Raw genomic sequence first — 17,933 nt, 5'->3', positions numbered from 1 at the left:
CTGTGCTAACACCAAGAGGATGCTAAATCCATCCTCTCTTTCTGTTCTCTAAAAGAGAAAACCAGTTCCTCCCTAGCCTACTCACACCTTTGGGGCACCCTGTAGCCCACAAGTTGATAGATGCCAACTTCCCCTGAACCTCATCATGGTATTTCATGTGCTTGACATGTTCCTTCTATCTGGAATATCCCCTCCCGCCCCCAACACACACACCAGTGTGACCTTGTCCACCTGGCAAACTCTCACTCAATATTCATAAGCAGGATAGAAGCTTCTTCTGTGAATATTTCAAGGGTTGCTACCTAATATATAACATTGTACTTGCAGGACTTATCATAATGTTGCAGTTATTTGTTTAATGTCTGTAGCTCCTTTTCAACTGTGAGCTCTTATAAAACAGGAACTACCTCATTAAATTTTGTATTCTGGGCGTAAACATGATGTCAAACACAGAATGGATGCTTACTCAATAATTCATTTTTCAAATAGTTAGTGAACTCCATTGTGTGCCAGGCACTGGGCTAGACAGGCAGTGCTCAGTGAGTACTATTGAATGAATGAATGAGTGGTGAAGCTTTTAGTACTTCTAATTGTAAATATTTAAGGAAATTGTCTCCATTTCTGTCCTCCATTGCTTTTAATTTTAAAATTAAATTAATTAAGGCACTTGAAAGACAACAATGAAGCTGACAAATTTCCATTAATAAACTTCAGATTCTAGGCCTGTATATTTTGTGACAAGGAAGTCCCTTGGACTAGAAGCCAAGGAACTAAGCTACAGTGTAACCTTAGCCATGTCATTTTACTTCTCTGAATGCCAGTTTACTCATTTGTGAAACTGGTGGTATAAAATAAATACTCTCCAAGATTTCTTCTGTCTCTACATTGTAAAATTCTTCAAGCTCCTTAAAATAGCAGATTTTTTTTTTGAGAAGCTACTTTATGACTCACTTATGTGCTTCCCACCACTAACCCTTGCTCCTTCTCAGAGACTTGTCACCCTTGGTGTTATAACTCCTTCCATTTCCCAAAACACACCCTTGGGTTTAATCTTCGCACAGCACCCCCTGTCCTCCACTCTGTCACCTTCCTGTTGTGGCAGATGTGTCCTGAGTCCCTCCTAATTCAGGATCTTATCCTTTACTAGGCTCATGTGATAAATATTATGCTAGTATGCTGATGGTTAATTATATTTTAATTTCTTACCCTCCTAAAGGATATTTATTTTTGAAAAAGATTTTTTCAAAAATAATGCCTTGGGCTTCCTAGGTGGCGCAGTGGTAAAGAATCCACCTGCCAATACAGGGGACACGGGTTCGAGCCCTGCTCTGGGAAGATTCCACATGCCACGGAGCAACTAATCCTGTGTGCCACAACTATTGAGCCTGTGCTCTAGAGCCTGTGAGCCACAACTAATGAGCCCATGTGCCGCAACTATTGAAGCCCACACACCTAGAGCCCGTGCTCCACAACAAGAGAAGCCACTACAATGAGGAGCCCGCACACCACAGTGAAGAGTAGCCCCCACCTGCAGCAACTAAAGAAAGCCCGTGTGCAGCAATAAAGACCCAACGCAGTCAATAAATAAATAAATGTATTTTAAAAAATGCCTTAACTCTGCATTTCATAAACCATATTGTTCCCACAGAAAACTCGTCCTTTAGGATATTCCATGAAAATAAAAGGGTTTAAGACTTGCACAACCCAGGCTTTCTGACTACAAACTCCATGAGCTTAACCATTGTGCCTGGAACAAGGTATTTGGATGCCTTACTAACAGTCCTCTGGCCTAGACCAAGTTTTGTAAATTTTCTCCTGTTTAATAGGTTGCTTTCAAGATGTACTTGGGAATTACACCACGAGTGACCTGTAACAATTCAAGCAGAAATGAGTTTTCCCTGATTCTAGACAAGAATCCTCTGGTGGAATTTGTGGAAGAGCTCCCCGCTGGGCGATCTTCTCTGTGCTACTGCAATTTACTCTGTGGAATTATCAGAGGGGCCCTGGAAATGGTAAGGTACATACTTTATTTTGCCAGGTATATTCACTATCTAGTGCTGTGTAACTGCCCCCAAATGTAGCTGCTTAAAACAACAAATATTTATTATCTCACACAGTTTCTGAGGATCAGAAATCTGGAAGCAGCTTTGCTAGGTGGCTATGGTTCAAAGCCTTTCACAGCTTAATGCACCTGCAATCAAGTGGTTTGTCGGAGCTTTAGTCTCTGACGACTTGACTAAGGCTGGGGAATCCACTTCCAAACTCACTCACATGGCTTCAGTGCCTGGCTTGCAATTGGCTAGAGGCTTCGTGAAGTTCTTTGTGGCACAGGTCTCTTTGTAGATCTGATCACAACAGGTGCTGTCAAGTCTACTGGAAGGTTGGAGTTGGACTACCTGAATGACAGGAGGTGGGACCATTGTGGGCCACTTTAGAGGCTGGCTTCCACACCTGAATTATTCGCTGATTTAACTAAGTGGTCAGCCTCTGTTAAGAGGCACGGAGCATAGAAAGATGAACAAAACTCAGTTGCTGCCCTTTAAGAGTCTTCTGTCCAGTAGCGAAGTCAAATGACTTGGGGCCATGGGAGGACCTGGGGTGGGGTGAGGTTGAGGGGGCGGGGAGGCAGGGGGCAGGGAAGTTTTCCTAGGGAAACACTGAGTGGACATTTGAAAGATGAAAAGCAGTTCGGGGAAGGTCTTGGGGTTAGGGGAAAGTAATATTCCAGCAAAAGGAGAAACACATCCAAAGGCTTAAAAATAATGTTTCGTTCAAGGGACAAGGAAGTTGAATTAGTTCGGTGTGATTCACATGTAGATTGAAAAAAAAAATCAAGTCCAAAATAGGATAAAGAAGTCCCAGCTTTCACAGATAACAGTTGATTATAGGTGCTGAATGATAAACATGTATCAGACTTCACATGGCCCCCCAGATTCAAATAACTTCAATGTAGTCTTTCCGTTATTTTAATTGATTTTCGGTTAAATTATGACAAAGATAAAAAAGATCTTATGGGGGAAAAGTGAGAGTGAGTTTAGCTTCCATATTTCAAAGTGCAGTATATATCCTTCTACTGAGTGGTGGGCATCACAAAGGCATGGTCTTTGCACTCTGTATGAGCAGGTAATTTGGCACGCCAAAGTCTGTGGTTTAGCAAATGCAGGCTGGTTAGCCAAGGAATTCTTAGTGAGAGAACAGAGCGAGTCAGATAAAACTCAGTAAGTATTACTTAATTGCCTACTAGACCCAGGCTTTTTCACTTATCATTTGCTTTTACCAGGTATTTTTGCTTTTTTATCTTATTTATCCTAATGACTTAAAATAGCTGAACAGGTACTCTATCAAGGGTAGGTCAGGAACAGGCTGTTCTTATGTGAGTATATTTTAATGAATAAAGAAGTAAACCCTAAGGGTTTGCTTCAATGTCTGGGAAATGAGAAATGCTTTATTGTGGAAAAGAAGGCCTGGGTATCAAATATTCATGTCTAAAAATTCAACTTTAAATTTTATACTTATAATTTATTTAGTTGGTGTGTTTTTCTTAGCTCTCAAAGACATAAGTAATTGCTAAATGTTGTTAGGACAAGTGATTATGTTATTGAGCTAATGACAGTGATTTATAGGAAGTCAATTTTGGAGAAGAAAAGTTTAAGAAGCCATTTATCCTTGGAAGTTCTGCTTGGCAAGGCACACTGGCTCAAGGCTATCTTTGAGTTGGGAATTTGTGTTCTGCCTGAGATGGATCCATAGTTTAGACCTGTACTGTGAGCAAAAATGGGCGCACATCCTAGGCTTGCCCCAGAATCAGCCAGGTTGAGCCTGTCCCGGACCACCCTTCTCTTTGCAGACTCACACGCAGAGCTGACCACAGCCAGATACTCAATGGAGAACACATAGTAACAGGCCCTTCACAGAACAAGCTCTTTTTTTTATCATTCCATAAAGCAAGTCAGCTCGTTGTGCGCCAAATTAAACTGAAAATAGAGACAGAAAAATTTAGAGGTCTTTTTTTAAAAACAAAAACAAAAACAAAAAAAACAAATCTGAGTGATGCAGGCCTGGTTTTTTTTTTCTTTCCTAGGTTCATTTGGCTGCTGATGTTACATTCTTGCAAGACAGACTAAAAGGCGACAGTGTGACAGAAATAGGAATAACATTTCTGAAAAAGCTGGATGAGAAAAAATACAGACGGAAAAAATGAAGAATAGCATGCAAAATGCCACAGGCTGGCTGGTGGAGGAGTCAATATTAGCTAAACATATATAGCCATATAAATTTTGAATTGCTTAATAGCCTGGGATTTAAAAGGCTTATAAATCAGCCAGAAATTTGAAATGCAGGGCATTAAGATTTAAAGCTGCTTTTTTCTTTGCTCGTAAATCACACATTTTCAATCTCGCGTCCACAAGATTTCATATACAAATAACTCCTTGTAAGATAGAAAGCATGAATTCTACATATTACATAGTCCATCCTAAGAGAGTCTGTTTTTTTCATTTACTTATGGTAATGAAAAAACATGTACCACCTACACAGTTGATGTATTTATCCCTTCTCATTGGAAAAATGGATGAAATTATGCAATATCAAGTTAGCTGTATAAAGACAGATTCTAGATACTGTATATTGCATTCTCTATAGAAATAGTATCATTTGTAACAATTTTCCATATTTTTGAGAAGCTATAGTTATGACTTTTCTTATATATTGGCTTGGCTTATAGCTTCAATCTCCTGAAGTTACTCTTGGTTGGTAATCATCAAGGCAAACTATTTATTTAATGCTAATTCTGAAACATTTTAAAATAGCATTTAATTTTAATTCATTTATTTTTAGATAGCTGGTAATAACCAAATTCCTTCCTTTTCTCATGACATGTTACTGATGGTCAGGCCAAGAAATAAAATGAGAGGTAAATAATGTTCTTTGAGAATACTCTCTTATCACAAAGCTTATTCAGTTAGAAATTTTGGTATCATTTTTATCCCCTAAAAGTCATACAAAGTATATTTTGTTTGTGACCAGACATATTTAAAATTCAAATTGTACCAGATTAAATAAATGATAATCTTTTCCAGACCATCAGCTTAGAGCAGTCCAAAATCTACTAGGCTTTGCAGAGAACTCAGATTATCAATAAAAGTTACAATTAGTGTGGCACCATGGGTTAAAACTGGTGTGAGTGATACGGTAGTAATAGACCTTAACTTGGTCTCAGGATCCTGAAGATACAGATGCTCTTCTGTTTCCAGTGGCTTCAGCTGATCCTGGCTAGTGGCTGATCTTGGGCAAGGCACATCGTCCTCAGCCTCTCTCCGTCTCTGTCTTCCCGTCACTCTCTCTCTCTCTGCCATTTACCTGTAAAATGAGATGATCAGATGTAATAAATATCTAAAATTATCAATGAGTTTAAATGACATAACTAACCACCCCTGAAATTCTACATTTTTTGGACTTTAAAAGGCTACGGAATATTACTCAGCTATAAAAAGGGATGAGATGGAGCCATATGTCATGAGGTGGATAGAACTACAGTCTGTCATACAGAGTGAAGTAAGTCAGAAAGAGAAGGACAAATATTGTATGCTAACTCACATATACGGAATCTAAAAATGGTACGGATGAACTCAGTGACAAGAACAAGGACGCAGATACAGAGAATGGACTGGAGAACTCGAGGTCTGGGAGGGGGCGGGGGGTGAAAGGGAAGCTGAGATGAAGCGAGAGAGTAGCACAGACATATATATACTACCAACTGTAAAATAGATAGTCAGTGGGAAGTTGTTGTATAACAAAGGGAGTCCAACTCGAGGATGGAGGATGCCTTAGAGGACTGGGGCGGGGAGGGTGGGGGGGACTCGGGGGGGGGGAGTCAAGGAAGGGAGAGAATACGGGGATATGTGTATAAAAACAGTTGATTGAACTTGGTGTACCCCCCAAAAAATAATAAATAAATAAATAAAATTAAAAAAAAAAGGCTATGGAAAAATTGTTTGTTCCCCACCTACCCAGCTGTCTCTTCAAAAGGACATTGAGGTAGGTATCAAGGACCAAATACGGTCACTGGGGCAGCTACAGCATCAATAGAAGGGCTTTCAAGCCAGTTCCACAGAAGAACAGGAGTAGAATCTGGAAAAAGAACATTATCTGATATCAGAAGAGGTATCACCGTAACATGGATTTTAAACTGATGCCTTTAAGAAGAATGTTTGCCTGCAGTCCACCGCAAAGCTTATCTCAGGATGTTTCCATCTTCTGCTCAGTTTCATCTTTCTCCTTTATAGTACACTCACCCCTCCAGAAATCCAAGATATTCATGTCTAAGGGCCTCCCTCTGAAATCAGCACTCATCTAGCCATCTTGAAAATGTTCCATGCCCTGGAATATTCTCCTACTTGTCTACACCCTCCTCTCCTTTCTATCCCAACCCAGCCATCAAAACTCACTTAGCTGAATGTCTCCGTTACCCACCCCTCTTAAGGAAGCTAATCCGATACTCTCTGTGGTGCTGAGTGTTGGAACTGGTGATTGCTTCAAGATGAGGTTTGTTCTTCATCCTTTTTTGTTTTCCTCACCGTGGAGAGGGAGGCAAGTCTCTTGGCATTGAATTTTGCTATGGAAGGTGATCTGTATAACCAAGAGACTGGCTTGTTTGTATTCAATTGTCGCTCCTTCCTGAAAAATGCGAGAATCTAGAAAGTGCTGTTCAATAGAATTATGAGGGACACATACATAAATTTTCTAATAGCCACATTAAAAAAGTAAAAAGAAACAGGTAACATTAACTTTATAATGTTTTATGATTTTGTAACATTAATTTTATAATGTTTTATAGTTTTAATTTTACAAACTTAAAATAATGTATTTTATTTAGACTAATTATCCAAAATGTTATTTCAACATTTAGCTTATATAAAGATTATTACAGACATTTTACATTCTTTTTTATACTACATCTTTGAACTTTAGTGTGTATTTTACACTTATAGCACAGCTCAATTTAACGCTAAATTTTCAAAGTTTGCAGTGAAATGCAGTTCTACCAAAACAATCAAACTGTGTTTAGTGCTGTTTAGTAGCTTCAGTTTTTAAATCTAAATGAATTAAAATTTAACTAAATTAAAAATTCATTTCCTCAGTCATACTAGTCACATTGTAAGGGTTCAGTAGCCATATGTGACTGCAGCTACTATAATATGTAACACAGGTCTAGAATTCCCAGTCAGAGATCTACTAGGTTTCCTTGACCTTGGACACAGAGAATAAGTTGGGAGGATCCAGGTTCATGGAGAGGGAGAGAGGAGATGAATAGAAAAGATTAAAAAGCAAGGAGAAAGAGAACATCAGAGATCCATGAAATGCTATCTCCCCACAAACTGAGTGGGGATTCATAAAAACAGAAATGTTTCATAGTAAAGAAAGGCTGCACACCACCCCCTTGGCTCCAAGTGTACTTCATTGCCTTTGGGTAAAGTTGAGTCTTTACACAAAGAACCTGTGGAAATTGCACACTATAACTACAGAGTTGTATAATATTTTTATTTCATAAAAGCCTTGATCAGTGCAGAGACTTCTATCATCTTGACAAAGCCAAAAGGGAAGAAAGGTTTGCGACAGAGGGATAGTTTAGTGCTATTCAAATGACAACGCCAGATGGTTCCTCAAGCCTTGGTTGCCTCTTCACTATTTGCAGATGGAATCAGACATACTTCCCTCAACAGTCTGCACATTTATTTATTGTCTTCTCAAATCTCTGTTTCACCCATTAGTTATTGAAAGCCTGGATCTCTTCAGCAGTTGGAATGGACTATCATGAATCGGTAGAAATTTCCCGCTTCTCCTTGGTTATGAAGGACCAAGGTAGACATTTGGAAGACCACACCCTTGAAGCACAAAGATGACACGAAAACCTTTGTAACCAAAGAGGTCACTTTAACCAATATCTGTGAAATGTTAAGTAACACAGTAAAGGCTGAAAGCTATATTATTCGCTGTTGAGAGTCTCTCCAGTTGGGACCGTCGACTCTGGGTGGTTGGGATAGTTCACAGCCTCACTCAGCAGCTACGGAGGCTGATTCATTTCTTCTCAGTAACACTGAAGGAATCCCTGATAAAGGCACCCTCCCAGCCCTAGAAGCTTGGTATCACAAAAGATTCCCTCTTAAAAAAGACAGCCAAGTTTTCTTTACACTGCTTGGTTGCATATTCCTTAAAAAGTCTGTCCAGTTGCTGCACTTCCTCATTCTGGTGAACTTTCCAGAACTTTAACTGGATATGACCAACGATCAACCTACAGTAGCTATGGCAAATAATCAGCAGACAGAAAAGAGGTGCAGCCAGTATAATGTACCCATCCATTGTCTGAAAAGGAAGCACTTGGTTCTTAGTCAGCAATAGTTACCCTAAAATTTTTTAAAAAGCCATAGCCACAACAACCATTAGCAAAATTTTATTTTTCAAGTGTTTCCTTAAGAGAGGAGAAGCTAAACAAAGCACATCACCGGTTGGAAATCCTTCACTAAAAACAGTTAAGAAAAAATGTCCTAGGATAATTCCTTGTTCTCCCTTAAACTCAGACTCTGTTTTTCCCAATTAGATCTTTCTTTGCTTTTCTTCCTTCAGTTTCTTTTGTCTTCCATTTTTTTCTTCTGGGAGTTCTGTTGCCACTACATACCCTTCTCTTTCTTCCAAAGAAATCTCCCTGCAACTCCTTTACTTCCTTTTTTAACGGTCTTTCATTTTCTTTATTTTAATTACTCGTCATGTAGTGGACATCTGTTGGCTGCCCGTATCTTTCCCCCTCCTAACAGAATGCTGTGTTTCTGTTCAGGGGCCCACCATTTCACTAGGCAACCCATCTACTTCAGGGGAAGTTACCCATAACCCCTCTTCACTGCTGTCACCTAGGCGCAGTGGCTCTGTCCCAGTTTAAAATCTTGCCAGCCAGATCTGAGCCAGTCGGGACATGGCATTCCCTAGACCACAGTCATTGCTGCTGACATAGGAGGGGGACGAGGCTGAATGGATTGAAGAAAAGAAAAGCCTGCCTGTTACACGAGGCAATAAATTTACTATAATCTTGAAGCAAGGAGAGTTGGGTTTCTGTTATAGTAATGCAGCAAAGTTCATCGCATGATAAATATGTGATAGGTCAGATAATTTGCAACACATTGGAGAACACCAAAGAGAAATAACTGTTCATCATTACATTTTTTACACGTTTGAATGCTCAATGAAGTAAAATTTGGATTGACAATAGTTCTTTTCCTCACAGAGAGGAAAAGATTACAGGACAGAGAGAATAGAACCAGCATTATGGAGTGCATCTATACAGCACAGGTCTCAGAAAAAGGAGATTTCATAGAAAGAACACGTTTTCAATCAGTGGTAGCTCTTTAAAAAAACGAAAAACAAAAAACAAAACTCATGTATTTCAAGTTCTTGCTTAGCTATTTCTGCTGGAAACTTAAATCACATCCGGAGTCACTTGAGGATTTCCCATCAGAATCCTGATTTCTGGAGCCTCCCAGTGGCCTCAATCTTTCAAGCCAGCAGACTGTATTTAGTGACTTACTATTTCCGTATAGCATGTGAAACACATAGCTTTTAATGACTTAAAAGAGGAAGTGTTGTTTCCCAGGGGTCCGTATATACGCCAAACAATAGAAGCACCTGGAAATGAAGCTTTCTTGGTTTTGGATTCAATTAAGATTTTTATCAGGTACTAGGCATGTTAATTATGTGGTATGTCACTTAATTTTCACAACAATCTGCGAAGTATTAAGTAGGTAACAGGGAGATAAGGGGTTGGATATGAAACTACAAAGGGCCTATATTTGCCTGCTTTAAGAGTATTATTTGTGTTGTCAGGGGAGTTGGCACTGTCTCCCGAGTATCTGGCTTGGGAGGCTGAGTGAGGGACACAGGAATAATAGGCAGCTTAGGAAAGAAGCTAACAAGCTTTGAATACTTTGAGTTTGAGGTGCCTTTGAAACACCCAAACAATGTGAGGGGCTCAGAAAAGAGGTCTGAACTGAACATGGGCTTTGGAGTCATCAGTATAATAGTAAAAGCAGAGGATGAGGATGGCAACATCAAGGGAGAGCATGGATTTCAGAAAATACAAGGAGCGAAGATAGAATCTTGAGAAATGCCACCATTCAAGAGGCAGCAAGAAAAGAAGGGCACAAGGGAGGCTGGACTTTCAGTCAGAGATGGAGATGGGAGAAACTGGTGACACTGAGGCCAAGAGAGTTTCAAGGAGAGTAGAGCAGTCAGAGGTCTCAGATGCCACAAAACAGCCAAGAAAGTGAGCCCAGAAAAGGGACATTGGACTTCGGGAGGAGGAGGTCTTTGCCTCAGAGCAATTACAGGGCAAGATAGAGGCAGCAGTCCCACTGCGGTGAATTGAAGGGTCAGTGGAAGGTGAGATTCTAGTATAGATGATCCTTGGAACTTGACTGTAAATGAAAAGAGAAGTAGGATACTTGATGTAAAGTTGGGCTGTTTGCTCTTTTATTTTTATTTTTTAAGAATGCAGGCATAGAAAGATATAGGAGAGAATGATTGACAAAGCACGGTTGTTAGAAGGTAGAAGGGGACAAGGTCCAGATCATAAGAGAAAAGCCTGACTCTGAACAGCAAAAAGACTACCGTGTCCCCTGAGAAAAAGTGATGGTGGTGAGAACGAGCATGAATAAGAATGGGACTGGAGGTGTTAGAGGGAGACCTTGATAGAGCTGGGGACCACTGGCCTCAATCTTTCCTGTGAAGAAAGATTCATGGTCTTGGTGGGGATGGAGGTGTGTGGAGGCTGGATGAGGATATCTCCTGGGGCAGGTCACTGCCCATCCTCTCGGCACACACACCCAGAAGAGAAAATACCCCAGCCTTCAGCTTAAATGACTGTACACATGCCTGGGGAGAAAATACAGATCACCTTTACTTCCTCTGTGCTCTAAGGAACCATCCTGCACTCTCGCACCAACACAAGGGGGATTACATTCTCTTCCCTGAGACTCCATCTGGATAATAAGTGGGATTCCCTCTGTCTCGGACGGAGATCGGGAGATTCGGTTCTTTTTAGGAGTTCTTCCCTGCAACAAGTACTAGATTTGTGGCTTCAAAGTTGCCCCATGGACTCCTGCAACCTAAAACTGCTGACAGTGCGCACGGAAGAGTGACCACTAAGGAAAGCCATAGAAAGCCACATCACTGGACTACCAAGCCTTGTAAGGTGGTTTTCCCAAAGATGTAAAAGAAATGGCACTGTTCCCCTCTGGGAACGGTTTTCCCAAGGGTTCACACAGAATCCTGTAAAAAGCTGACAAATGCCACTACGGTGGGGGGGGGGGGGGGGGGGGCAGGGGCGGGGGAAACAGGAAAAGCAGCTCCAAAGCTGGAGCCAATAAGTAAAAAGTGTCCATGGACATAATTTTTACTGCTGCAGAGATGCTTAAAAACGAACAGAAAGAAGCAAATCTCCATCCCTACTGTCAGCAGTCCCTAAAAACGATAACCTATGATTGTCTTCTGGCTGCCTAAGCCATTTCAGACAGTCTGAAAGAGCTCCAGGTCTAAACAATGTACTTTTCAACCCCCTTAAGAGGTGGAAAATTGCCTCTTTAAGCTTTTCTCAATAGCCACTGGGTGGAGTCCTTTATGAGGATGTCAAATCAAAATGAATGAATTGGGAGAAAGGAGGCCAAAAAGAGTTCCTCGAGTTTAGACAGCTCCAAGGAAAATTCTTTGCCAAGAATTCAGCTTCTCCAGGTCCAGTAGTTTCTATGCATGGACTGGGCTGGCCGTCTCTTGGCAAAGATTTGTGATACTCTATAAGTGAAAGTTAAATGTACTTGAACACAAAGATATGCCTGGTAGCTACCTTTCAGAGGTAAAAATGTTTGCAGCAAATCTGGCTTGGCAGCAGGAAGATAGACCATGCAATCACTCAGAAAGTTCTTTCCAGCTCTGGGATGGTAGATTTTATAGAAAAAGCTACAAAGATAAAAGTTTAGTACCAAACATGGGAAATATCTAAAGTACCCTACTTTTTAAAAAATTAATAAGGTTACTGAGACCTGAAAAGTTGATGATGATGTCAGGGGGAAGACCCCAGGAAGAGCAAATTAAATAATTACTAGTCTGTGGATTTGCTTATAGAGACACAGGCACGCTCTAGCTCCCACTACCTCCTCAGGGACTTTTCTTAGTCACTTATCCACCTTCACCTTCCACTTGGTTCCTTCTTATAAGCCTGAAAGTATGCTAAAGTCTCTACCATCCTAAAAAAAAAAAAAAATTGCGACACTGCTTCCTTAACAGACCATTGACGCCTCCTTCATCCTTTCACTGGTAAACTTTAAGAAAATATCATGTAGCAGAAAGAATGCTTTATGGACTGAATGTTTGTCTCCCCCAAAGTGTCACATGTTGAAGCCCTAACCCCAATGTGATAATATTTGGAGGTGGGACATTTGGGAGGCAACTAGGGTTAGATTAGGTCTTGAGAGTGAGGCCCTCATGATGGGATTAATTCTCTTACAAGAAGAGAGACACAAGATCTCTCTTTCTCTCCTGGCCCTGTAAGGATACAACAGGGCAGCCATCTGCAAACCAGGAAGAAGTCTCTCACCAGACACCAAATCTGCTGGCAACTTGATGTTGAACTTCCCAGCCTCCAGAACTGTGAGAAATAAATGTTTTGTGTGTGTGGTTTAAGCCACCAAATCTATGGAATTTTGTTATAGCAGCCTGAACAAAGACAGAGTGCCTGCTTTGAAACTGGACGATTCTACATTAACGTACCTGTCTTAAAATTTCTCTATCCTGATTCTTCTCCTCTCTTTTAGCTGGCTATTAATTCTAAGTCCCCTTCATTCTCCTACAAGTACTCTTTCTTCCCCAAATTTTGATATATGCAGGCTCCATGGCTGGCACTTTTCTGAAGGTAGACATTCCCCCGGACAGTACAATCCTTACATAGAAAACCTCTCCTCTCTACTTGTTCACTCACCTGCTCCTATTCCCTACTAGTCACTCCACCTAGATGTTCCAGAAGCATGTATTTTGTGTGTCCAAAACTCAACTCATTTTTTTAAAGATCTTTACTGGAATAAAATTGCTTTACACTGTTGTGCCAGTTTTTTTCTGTACACCAAAGTGAATCAGCTGTATTTATACATATATCCCCGTATGCCCTCCCTCCCAGGACTCGCTCCCCCCCCCATCCCAGCCCTCTAAGTCATCACCCATCATCGAGTTGATCTCCCTATGTTATGCGGCAACTTCCCACTAGCTATCTATTTTACATTTAGTATATATATGTCAATGCTACTCTCTCACTTCGTCCCAGCTTCCCCTTCACCCCCCTCCCCCCGCCCACCCACCCCTCAACTCATTATTTCCTCTCACTCTCTGTTAAATCACTCACGGCAATGCTGAAGAATTTGGTTCCTAAGTACACAAGGTGGTTTGTGCCTCTGCGCCTTTTCACATGCTATTCCTTTGTCCTGCAATGCTCTTCCTGTGCTTGTACACCTGGTAATAATTCATCTTCCCCAAACCTATGCAGGTCTCATGTTGTCTAAAACCTTCCCTTATCACCTCTCTCCAACTCTGTAGTCAGTCAATGTATATCTTGCCTCATTCCATAAATATCTGAGGAAGCTCCCAGGCAAATAATCACTCTACTATTTTTCTGACAGGTACACACATTAATCTTTGCACAAATCCCATTGCATTATAATTATTTAATTACAGGCCTGCCTGTGCCCCACTAGGCTATGATCGTGTAATGAATGCTTAATAAATATTAGTTAAATCAATCTTGCTCCTGCTTCAAAAGTTTTTGGAGTGACATTGCAAAGAGAAGGAAAGACTAAAATGGGGGAAATCTATTCAATAACTAGAATATTGTTTTTCATACTTCAAATCAATGGTCAACAAAATACTCACCAGAACTGATTAAAGTGGTCACTGGAAATTTTGTTTCATCTCAAAACACAAAAATATTCTTCTCAAAGAGCAGGTTACTATGACTCCAGTCATAGGATTATTTTTCATCAGTTCAGAAAACAGTGGAAGATCTTAAGTGAAAGCTAATATCATGTAAATATTCCTCTCTGCACATGTAAGGACCATATTTGAGGGGCCCCTGGAATAGGATTTGACATTGCAAAAGATGTAAAGCACCTATTAGAAACATTGGTGACATTTACAGACTCTTTCCATACATTTTAGTGATTATTTTAGTAATTATCTTGTTTCTCTTTTCTTTTAAAATTTACTTTAAAAAATATATTCATGCAAACAATCTAAAGCGTCCAATGAGACTGTAAGTCATCTGCCTGCCTGTCCTCCTTGATCTCCATCAATTTTACCTTTTACCACTTCCTTCTTCACCTCAGCACCTCCTCTCTACTCCTGTGACTGATTCTTATGTCATTTATTTCACCTTTATACATAAAATGTTTATATAGCTCTTTCTTGATTTTTTCAGTTTGAGATTTTTTTTTTTATTTCCACACAAGAAATATAAGGCTTTCTCACACAGCCTTCATCCTAACCACACACATAGGCAAACTTCCTGACCTTCATCCCTCCTACTATGGTGTGATTGGGGTTAGAGCAATATTCAGTGGTTACACTCCCAAGACTGTGTAAACACTGTTGACCACTGGACCATGCAGCACACTAAGAGCACGTTTCCTTTCCTCTACAACTTTTCCCTAGAGTTAATAATAGAAGAGTCTCTATTTTTAAACTTTCTCTAGTCTTAAGGTTTCTCTATTCTTATCAGTAATCGTTAAACTCTTCCCCCACTTGCATAAATCTCCTCTTAATATTTTCAAACACATTAAGTTTTCTATCAACTTATCTTCTTAGAGAAATCTCTCTCAAGCCTTTTGATGTTATCTTGTTGTTTAGCTACTGCAGTGGGAAAAAAACTGACTTGAAATTAGAATAAGATGTTGACATTGTTGAGAACTGCAATTCAAGAAGGGAGAAGAGGTGATCACTAGCCAGTAGTTGGGCGTTTACAAATCCAGGTTCCTTAACCCATCAAAATCACAGTTCTCTTTACACACAAGTGCAGTGTAAAACTCTCTCCAAAAATTGCCTCATGGCAGCAACCTTTTGCTGTGTAACAAATCACCCCATAAATTAAAAATAATTGGTGATCTAACAACAATAATTAGTTATCTCACAGTCTCTGTGGGTCAAGAATTCAGGAGCAGCTTAGCTGGGTGTTTCTGGTTCAGGGTTTCTCTGAAGGCTGCCAGCAGGATGTCAGCAGAGTCTGTTGCCATCTGAAGGCTTGACTAGAGCTGGAGGATTTGATTTCAAGACAGGCCACTCACATGGTTATTGGCAGGAAATTCTTTCTCACTACATGGGCTTCTGCAGAGCCTGCTCCATCACCTTCACAACCTGGCAACCGAATTCCACGAGAGAGCAATCCAAGAGAGAGGGAGGAAGGAGACTGTGCCATCTTTTATGACCTAGGTTAGGAAGACACCAATATCATCACTTCCACTTTTTTCCCATTTGTAAGTCCAGCACACAGTCCAGATAGGGAATTCATCTCTCACTCTCTCTCTTTTTTTGCCGCATGGCACAGCATGTGGCATCTTAGTTTCTTAGTCCCCCCCCCCCACCCCTGACCAGGGATTGAACCCACACCCCTGCAGTGGAAGTGCAGAGTCTTAACCACTGGGCCACCAGGGAAGTTCTCATCTCTAAGTCTTGAAGGAAGGAGTTTCAAAGAATCTGTGGACAATGTTTTTAAAACACTACATGCTGTTTGAAAGATGTCACAGTGATTTTCCAGTAAAATACTAAGAATGCGTAATTTTGTTAAAATTTTAATTTTCTTCCTTTCTAGCCCTTGACTAACCCAGATAGGGCTTATCTTATTATCAGGGGTTAATTTTACCATCATTTTTGTCTTTTTCTCTCACTATCCTCTTAGAGATTCCCTTCTCCTCTATCTTCTATTGGATCCCTTGTCCCCTTGATCCTATGACTTTCCTATCTTGGTGTCCTCCCTCTTCTGAAAAAGTGCATACCTTAGTACCTTCATGATAAAGAGTGAATAGGGAATAAAGTTTGTGAAAACATGATCATCTAGCTTCCAGTTGTTTTTCAGAAGTTCAATGCCATTTCATTTTTGATTCTTGGTCTGTTATTTCTCTCTGGAAAACTTTAGGATCTTCTTACCCTCATTGTTCCTAAATTGCACCATGATGCATCTTACTGTGAGTCTGTGTCCTTCCACAGTGCTGACCACCTGATGAACTCTTCAATCTAGAAATTCACCTTCCATTTCGTGAAAACATATTGAAGTATTTCTTTAATGATTTCTTGTCCTATTCTATCCATTTTCCCTGTTTTCTGCTAGATTCTTATTAGTAGACTGTCAGATCTCTTAGACTAGTTTTCTATTTTTTTTTTCACTTTTCTCTCTTTTCCATCTCTTTATCTTAATATTTTACTTCCTTGGAGATGTCCTCAAGTTTACCTTCCAAACCTCCTATTGCATTTTTAATTTCTTCTATCATGTTGTTAATTTCCAAGAACTCATTTGTCCTTTAACTGTTTTTTTTTAATACATTTCTATTCTCATTTCATACATGTCATGTCTCCTGTTATATCTCTAAAATTATTAATGGTAGTTTTTTTTTTTTTAAGTTTCCTTAAAAGTGCACAGTGTCTGTTTCCTCCAAGTAACTTTTTCCATTTGTTTTGGCTTCTGTCTTTCATACTTTACTCAAATCTCTGGAGCTCCTTGGTTATCCACTCATTGGACAAAATATGAACTTTGGTGGAGCTTGTAGATTATGGGATTCAACACAGAATAATAAACTGAGGGATTTATTTTATTATTTTTAATTTAAAAAACATTCTACTTTAGAATAGCTTTAGATTTATAGACCGTGCAAGCCATTAATTTGTTTTCTCCTCTTCTGGATCATTTTATGAGGATTCATTGGGAGTGGGGTACAGATTGGAGTAAGGACATTTTTTTCCAAAGATTCCAACTTGGTAATTTTTCAGCTAGGATTTTTAAAGTCCATCAAAGTTCATTATTTCTCCTCTGGTTCTACTTTGTCTCAGCCCTGCTGGACTGGTCTAGACCTGGCTTTGACATCTAGTTTCAGAGTTAAATAGCCTACTTTCTGACCCTCTCAATAGAACTGGATAGCAACTAAGAGAGTTAGGGAAGGCAGGTAGTTATGGGAAGGATCCTTAACAGCTTGGCTTCTGGACATTCTTCCGTCTTATAGGGCTGTGACAATGAAGTGTTAATAGTTTCCGCTGGTGTTTTCTGGCCTGGAGCCAGATGCCTTGTGTGAGACACAGGGAGCATCTAAGCGGTGAGACCTGTTTGCTTGGATGCTCCCTGGAGTCTATCGTTGTACAGTGCAGAATGATTTGTAGTGGTGGCTGTTCTGGACCCAGGCTTCGGTCTGCAAACAGGCAGGCTGGCTGTGGGCAGGATAACATTCATGGGCAGCTGGTGGGCTTTGCTTTGGGCCTCAAGCACATTCTCTGTTTAAAGAAAAGGGGTCTGAGATCTCCTTGGCTCTGGGTGCGAATGGGCAGGTCCGCGGTCTGCTCATGGCCTTTGCTGGATGTGCTTTTTCAATGAGATCATTCCAGAATTACATTCCTGTGAAATTATATCTCACTCAGGATATAAAGCTGGATTTGTGTGAGAGCCCTGGCACTAAAATTCAAGGCTCAGAGAGAGGCAGGAATGATAACTGAGATAAACAGCTCTTCTTTAGAGGGAGGGGAAGACAGAAGGAGAGAGAAAAATTTTTATGGATTTTGCACTTTAAATTGGTGCACTGTAAGCACCCCAGGGAGTCAGGATTGCTACTCAGACCCTGGAGAGGGCAGACGTGATGTTAGTTGTCCCAGCTGCC

At 40.3% G+C, this 17,933-nt stretch overlaps 1 protein-coding gene across 1 annotated transcript in view; it reads left to right on the top strand.

Annotated features, from left to right (window-relative positions):
• The window catches only part of TRAPPC3L (trafficking protein particle complex subunit 3L), a 36,233-nt gene extending 32,032 nt beyond the window's left edge, over nt 1-4,201 (top strand). The window contains exons 4-5 of the mRNA XM_057739396.1: nt 1,827-2,012; nt 4,082-4,201. Of these exons, the coding sequence (XP_057595379.1) occupies nt 1,827-2,012; nt 4,082-4,201 (306 nt within the window). The remainder of the gene's footprint in view (nt 1-1,826; nt 2,013-4,081) is intronic.
• Nucleotides 4,202-17,933: the final 13,732 nt, after the last annotated feature.

Source organism: Hippopotamus amphibius, chromosome 6 (assembly GCF_030028045.1).
Source record: "Hippopotamus amphibius kiboko isolate mHipAmp2 chromosome 6, mHipAmp2.hap2, whole genome shotgun sequence".
NCBI classification, from domain to species: domain Eukaryota; kingdom Metazoa; phylum Chordata; class Mammalia; order Artiodactyla; family Hippopotamidae; genus Hippopotamus; species Hippopotamus amphibius.
The sequence above is the reverse complement of the archived record's forward strand: the minus strand, read 5'-3'. Positions and strand labels throughout refer to the sequence as shown.